The sequence below is a fragment of the Podarcis raffonei genome, chromosome 9 (genome assembly GCF_027172205.1).
Source record: "Podarcis raffonei isolate rPodRaf1 chromosome 9, rPodRaf1.pri, whole genome shotgun sequence".
NCBI lineage: Eukaryota > Metazoa > Chordata > Lepidosauria > Squamata > Lacertidae > Podarcis > Podarcis raffonei.
The window spans coordinates 71,597,235-71,604,460 of NC_070610.1; the positions used below are offsets into that span (position 1 = coordinate 71,597,235).

Consider the following 7,226-nt stretch of genomic DNA (forward strand, 5'->3'; position numbering starts at 1 on the left):
TTGGTGAAAATGAAAAGCATCACACATATCCCGCGAAAAGATAAAAGGAAGGTGTACATTTGTGTTTGCTAAAACAGCTAGGTATAAATAGGATCTGGAAACCAAGCCTAATGAGGAACAGCTGAGGGAGTTGGGTATGTTTAGCTTGGAAAAGAGGAACCCGAGTGAAGATTTGATAGCCATCTTCAAATTTCTAAAGGGCTAAAGTCACATGTGTAGGACCTGAACGAATGGCTTCAAGTTATAAGAAATGAGTTTTTAACTAAACATCAGGAAGAACTTTCTGACAAGAAGAGCTGTTTGACCATGGAACAAAATCCCTAGGGAGGTGGTGGACTCTCCTTCCTTGAAGGTTTTTAAGCAGAGGTTGGATGGTCATATGTCAAGGATGCCTTAGTTGATATTCCTGAATTGCAAGGGATTGGATTAGATCACTCTTCCAACTCTACAATTCTATGATTGTATAAGCTTGAAGTATTTCCAGCTCAATGCACAAGAAGTGTCTCTCCTTCCCTTTGTGTCAAGTGTGATGGAAATTCAACAGGCCATTGTATCACTTATCAAAAACTCATCTGCCTCCTGTACCTGACAGGAAGGAAAGACTCTACCAGACCAGGACAGATTCTATCATCACTTCAACACTACAATTCATACCTAGTGAATCCATACCTCCTGTCCACCACTTGTCTGTGAAAGGGTCTTCTCATTATGTGGGCTGGGGATCCTGAGGGAGGCAGCGAGGGAAATGGCAGACCTTTTTCAGCTTGTGAGACAAGTCAGCTTTAGAGGGAGGAAGACAAGAGTTCATCAGACCAGGGTGACTTAACTCCTCAGCAAAGCACAGGAGATGCCAGCATGGTGGCAACTGGATGAGGCTTCTGTGCCTTTCTCCAATGCATGTGCAGAATATTGAACCTTACATCACTCATATCCTGTGTCAGGAGCAGGGAACATTTTTCAGCCGGAGGGCCATATTCTCTCATGGGCAACATGCTGGCAGTGGGTGGAGAAAGAGGCAGAAGTAGGTGGATCAACACACACTGCTTCCTTTACAGCAGTGATGGCCAAATTTGGCCCTCCAGCTGTTTTGGGACTACAATTCCCATCATCTCTGACCACTGGTCCTGTTAGCTAGGTTTGATGGGAGTTGTAGTCCCAAAACAGCTGGAGGGCCAAGTTTGGCCATCACTGCTTTACAGGTAGGGCAGACAACAAAGGCCAAAGGTTTCTCTCCATCCAGACAAGAGGCATAACCTCACTTTAAGGACACATTACAGCCAGGCAGAAGCACTTGAGGGAGCTGGCGAGTCTCAAGGGCCAGAGATATGGACTTAAGAGAGCCACAATCAGCCCCCTTGGCCAGAGGTTCACCCCACTTTCGTTCTACATTACTGTCCACAAGAGTAGTTTTACATCTCTAGTCAAGATGTGTACTGTTACCAAACATGGAGGGGACAACCAACATGGATCAGAAGATTTTATAAAAACCTCTATTCCCTCCTTTCATGAATTGGTTAGATAGTTTCAGAGGGTACCCATGATGTGTTCACGCACTGTATATCAGACTTAACCAGTCTGATATAAATGCCCTCCAGACATTTTAGACTAGGGGACATCAGGCTAGTGTAGATTAGTAGTTCTTAAACATTCTTACCCACCCTCCAACCACTTGAAATTTGTTGAACAGACCACTCTGCCTCTTTTAGCAGTTGTAAGGCACTGTGCTAGTGGCTGTGATTTTTAATTGTTTTGATATAAATATGCCATGGACCACTTGAATGAAGCTTGCAGACCACAGTTTGGGAACTCCTGTTCTAAACAGATCTGAAAGAGATCGGTTTGCTCTGAGAGTAGGAGACAATCCAGCAACTGCTTCAACAATATGAGGGCACCACACATACACACCACTTTGCATTTAGGACAATAATTTATTTTTAACACCATCATATGCTATAACATTTTAAGATGCTGCACAGCTGCTCTCTCCCAAAGTGAGCTTGTCAAAGAGGTAATCTCCCGTGCCATTCTGGGGCACCCCCAGGCGCCTCAGGTTCGTGAGGTGGTCTCCAAGCAGCTTGATGGCCTTCACCTGCTCTTCCAGGTATTCCGTCTCCAGGAAGTCACACAGCTGAAAAGATCAGAGACAAGCTTTGGTCAACTACACAAGTATTCACTGCCAGGTTATAGAATAGTATAGGTAATAATGGGAAACCTCTGGCCCTCCAGATGTTGTTGGACTTCAGAGATTTCAGATGCCACCAGCTAGCCTAGACAGCAGTCAGATTATGATAGCTGTAATCCAACAACATCTGGATTACCCCAGATTCCCTACCCCTGGTTTAAGACAAACTTTTGTGAACCTGCCCTCAAACAAGGACGCATGGGGGAATAAGGCATATGGCATTAACCTTCTCTAGATGACAAGCTAAACCAACAGACACTCATGGTACCAAATCATGGAAAGGCTTTCTAGATTTAAATAATAATTTTATTGATAGTAGCAACGACTGTTATACCCCAAACAGGCTTGCTTGCCAAGAAAAGCAGCTGACAGATTTGTCCATCTTTAGTTGAGTCTTCCTGTTTTTAAATGCCATGGAGGCAAGAAAGAAATAAGAGGCATTGGTTTTATGGAAGGAAGAAAACCTTGCAGAAAGAATGGGTATTTTTTTTATAGCTTTCTCCTCTATCACAGCTAACTATGGTGCATTCAGCCCCCCCAAGCCTCCTAAATATAAGGAAGGCTTCTGGACAATGTGGCATTATTGAAAACTCACATGAGGGTCTCCCTTCTCTGTTGCGAGCTTGTGCAGATCCAGCAAGGCCTGGTTCACCACCTTCTCCAGCTCCAGGGCAGAGTGCAGGGCATCCACTGTGCTTCCCCACTCATCCTTCTCTGGCTTCTGTGCAAGAGTTGGATGCAAGGATGAGAGGTAAGGGAAGAAGAGTTTGGATTTGACTTTATCACTACCCGAAGGAGTCTCAAAGCGGCTAACATTCTCCTTTCCCTTCCTCCCCCACAACAAACACTCTGTGAGGTGAGTGGGGATATTGCATCAGGGCCCAAGATACTCTTATGTTCAGCACAGCCCAAAGACCTACTGCTGTTCACCTCACCTTGATGTCCTTCAGCAGGATGCGTCCTCCTCGTTTGTTCTGGTACTGCAGGAACTTCTCCGCATGCTTCCTCTCTTCCTGGGATTGCTCTTTCAGGAACTTGGCCATGTGATGCAAGGCAACATCATCACGGTCAAAGTGGTAGGACTGGAAGGAGACAAAGTTACTAGATTTCAGGGTGGATAAAAATTAACATATTTTTTAAAAACAAAAAAATCGATTTTAAAAAATTTAAATTGGATTTTTAAAATTTAAATTGGATTTAAAAAATAAAATTCTTTGGCAAGAAAAATCTTTCTAAAGACAGTTTTCTATTTAAGTTACATTATAGCCCAAAGGCTATTCATCAGGAAATAAGGATTTGTTTTAAATTTTTCATGTGTGCTAAAACACAGTCTAAGTTTTTTTTTTAATTGTTTAATCGCAATAGTTAACAAACATGGGTACATATGCTATAATGTTTCTGTTTTAGTTAATTGTTTAAATTGCTAAGGAAATTATTATTTTTCTCCTAATAAAGTACAGCAGAAAAGTTGTCCAAATACAAACAGTTAACTTATTAAACCTCACAATAATTTCATAATTATCTATTGTATAACCAAATCAGTAATTTTTGATATAACTGTAAAAAACTACTCTGAAAATTTATTCCAAAAATGAAACCTTCATCTGGTTGTAAAGATTAAGATTATACCAGCAAGGATGAGTCTTTTTGTAAAAAAAAAAAAATATGATTTAAATCAAGTCTTATTGACTAGCGATTTAAATCAAATCCACCCTGCTAGATGGCAACATTTGGATGGCCCTCCAGGGAGCTCAAGGTGATATATGGTTGCCTGATTTCTTCAACAGGACTATGTTCTCTCAACTCAGGCAAGATCCCATAGGCATTAATAGTGGAGGACATTTGAGGAACCTTGCAAGGCTAAGGAACCTATCTGCCAAGCCTTATCAGAAATAGATGTTACTGAACTCAGTGCATGTTAGCTGTGAAGAGTATGTGTAGGATCAGACCAAGGGTGAAATTACATAGGGGGAGGGGGAAAGCCAGTGAAGTTTATTCTCCCCAACAAGCAAAGATAGCAAAGAAGAACTTACCATGGACAGGTAGGCATAGCTAGCAGAGAGCTCCAGGTTAATCATTCGGTTTATAGCAGCTTGGCAGTCAGTATGGTAGTTCTGGCACACCTGAGACACCATCTTCGAGTTACAGCAAGCACAATCAGCAACAACAAACAGTAACACAAGAACCCTGCAGAGCTGCTTGGATCCCAGGTGTTATATGTATACCATTTAGAGGCAGGCCAGCTAGTGATTAGCAGCAGTGCTGCCCAATAGAATTTCTCTTCCAGTTGGCTTTGTGGGTGGGTTAATGACTCAGCTGTTGGTTGGGGAGGGGGAGGGGGAGAGAGCCTGCAGCTGTGTTGAACAAAGGTTCTGCCTTATCTCATAGCCTTTTGGCCTGAAGGAGGCGTTATGTGGCTCTCCCTTATTCACGGGGGGTCTAATCATGAAAAGAGCCCTGGTGGATCGGGAGAAAGACACATCTAGGCCAGCTTCCTGTTCACACAGTGGCCTATGTGCCAGAGCCAATGTGGTCTATGTGCCGGAGCCAGTGTGGTGTAGTGGTTAAGAGCGGTAGACTCGTAGTCTGGTGAAGCAGGTTCGCGTCTCCGCTCCTCCACATGCAGCTGCTGGGTAGCCTTGGGCTAGTCACACTTGTTTGAAGTCTCTCAGCCCCACTCACTTCACAAAGTGTTTGTTGTGGGAGAGGAAGGGAAAGGAGATTTTTAGCCGCTTTGAGACTCCTTTGGGTAGTGATAAAGCGGGATATCAAATCCAAACTCTTCTTCTTCTCTTCTATGGGAATGCAAGAAATGAGTGCAGCAATTTGTGGTCAGCAGCAACTGGTATGCAGAAGAACAATGCCGCTGGTAGTAGAGATAAAACATAGCTATCATGCCTAGTGGGCAGTGAAAGCCTCCAGCTGCTTCTGGACTACAGCTCCCATCATCCCTGACCACTGGTCTTGCTAGCTAGGGTTGATGGGAGTTGTAGTCCAAAAACTGCTGGAGACCCAAGTTTGGGAAACACTGGATTAAGTTATCTTCCTGCTCCATCTGGAGATGCTGAGAACTGAACCTGGGATCTTCTACATGCAAAGCAGATGCTCTACCAATGAACTACAGCCCTCATAAGAACTGGGAATAGTATTGTCTAACCGATGCAGTCTAGTAGAGCCAATCCACAACATTTTGGTGCCCAGGGTGAAGGATGATGCCCCACCCTCCTCATCTGACTCTACATATAATGTTACCCAGGCATAGCTGTCAACTTTTCCCTTTTCTTGCGAGGAATCCTATTCGGAATAAGGGAATTTCCCTTAAAAAGAGGGAAACGTTGACAGCTATGTACCCATGTGATTATCAACTGGGCAGTGTGATTTTTTTTTTAATTGAGTACTAGGTCTATGCGGGAAGATTGTTCTCAGGATGCAGGGTAAATCCTCTTTCCCCGGCTATAATTTCTAATGACTTTCCACCCCTGCTTCCATAGAGTAATCAAATAGGTGTTTCCATTGCTATCAATGGGAGGTACCCTCTCCAATGCTAATTACTGCAAGGGTGGGGCGGATTTCACTGAGATTGCACCTGGGGGAAGGAAAGCTCAAACCTCCCTTTCCGCAGTACACTGATAATAATCCCACACACCTGGTATTTTTTTTATTTTTCTTAAACAGATAATTACTAATCACATCGTTAATGTCAAGTGGAGTTAGGCCAGATCTTTGGGTGTTTTCTCCATGGCTTCCCCTCCCAATGTTGCATTTTTAAAGACATAACATTTTATTGATTTTCCTGCCTTATACCTACTGCTTTATATGACATACAGTACTTTAATCTAATACAATGGTACCTCGGGTTACATACGCTTCAGGTTACATATGCTTCAGGTTACATACGCTTCAGGTTACACACTTCGCTAACCCAGAAATAGTGCTTCAGGTTAAGAACTTTGCTTCAGGATGAGAACAGAAATCGTGCTCCGGCGGCGCGGCAGCAGCAGGAGGCCCCATTAGCTAAAGTGGTGCTTCAGGTTAGGAACAGTTTCAGGTTAAGAACGGACCTCCGGAACGAATTAAGTACTTAACCTGAGGTACCACTGTACAACTATCCTGTATTTCACCTAACATTGTTTTCATAATTTGAACCCTGCCCCCATTTTCATTTGATTATAACAGTTCTTCAAATATTCTGAGAAGTGTTTCCACTGTTGCCTTTATTACATGTACCTCTTGTCAGTAAGTCCACAAGGAGTTCTATGTGGAATGAGATCAACAGTGAAGTAAAGATGAAGTCAGCAGCGGAAGCAGTAAAATTCAGAACTCCAGCAGGCTCAGACTGAGATAAAATGAGTAGCCAATGTAGCATTCACCAGGTGTTTCTGGTCTCCAGCTCCCAGCATTCCCAACCACAAGCCATACTGCCTGGGGCTGATGGAAGTCAGAGGCCAACAAGATCTGGAGAGCACCACGTTGGCTACCTCTGAACAAGATGATCTGTTGAAAACCCTGGGCAAATACAGAAGACTGATATAGCAGTACCAGTTTAGAACATGAGGTTCGACCCTAGACAAGCCCACACACCAGATACTGTTAGACTACAAACCCCATACACCCCAGCCAACATTGCCAGTGGCCAGGGATGAGGGGAGTTGTAGTCCACCATTGCTTTTGAAGGATCGCAGTTTCCAATCCTTGTCTTACAGGCAAGCATCAGCACTTTGAACTGTGCTTAAAAACTGACCAACAGCCAATACAGTACTTAGCAAATGGGTGAGGTAAGTTCTCTTGGGCCCCCAGAACAAGAACAAAACTTTGGTTTACCACTCATATTTTTTGGAAGAAACAAAAAATACATCAGATACTGGCTATGTGGCCAATGTCCTTTATCTCCCTCCCTGAGACAACCTTCTGTTTCCCTACAGCAGACACAGCATGTCTGAGTTTACGTCCCCTCCCCCCAAATCACGTGGCAGCATATGAGGTATCAGCAAAGGGGTTCAGCTGCTCTTCTGCAATGTGAGTGTATCCTAGGGACTCTCAAAGG

General features: G+C 43.6%; 1 protein-coding gene across 1 annotated transcript; it reads right to left on the reverse strand.

Annotated features, from left to right (window-relative positions):
- Window positions 1–1,908: 1,908 nt before the first annotated feature.
- LOC128421543 (ferritin heavy chain A-like) lies at window positions 1,909–4,513 on the reverse strand. Its single transcript, XM_053404501.1, has 4 exons — window positions 4,216–4,513; window positions 3,118–3,264; window positions 2,778–2,903; window positions 1,909–2,128 (listed from the first exon to the last, which is right to left on the reverse strand). Exons 1-4 carry the CDS (start codon window positions 4,315–4,317, stop codon window positions 1,961–1,963), a joined length of 543 nt encoding a protein of 180 aa, XP_053260476.1. The 5' UTR covers window positions 4,318–4,513; the 3' UTR covers window positions 1,909–1,960.
- Between the last annotated feature and the right edge of the window lie 2,713 nt (window positions 4,514–7,226).

Excerpts from the sequence above, each read along its gene's own strand:
- LOC128421543 (XM_053404501.1), bottom strand. The coding sequence starts at position 4,317 with ATGGTGTCTCAGGTGTGCCAGAACTACCATACTGACTGCCAAGCTGCT. Across the intron at positions 2,904-3,117 it reads TCCTGCTGAAGGACATCAAG|AAGCCAGAGAAGGATGAGTG; the intron begins GTGAGGTGAACA and ends ACTCTTGCACAG. Across the intron at positions 2,129-2,777 it reads CAGAGAAGGGAGACCCTCAT|CTGTGTGACTTCCTGGAGAC; the intron begins GTGAGTTTTCAA and ends TGATCTTTTCAG.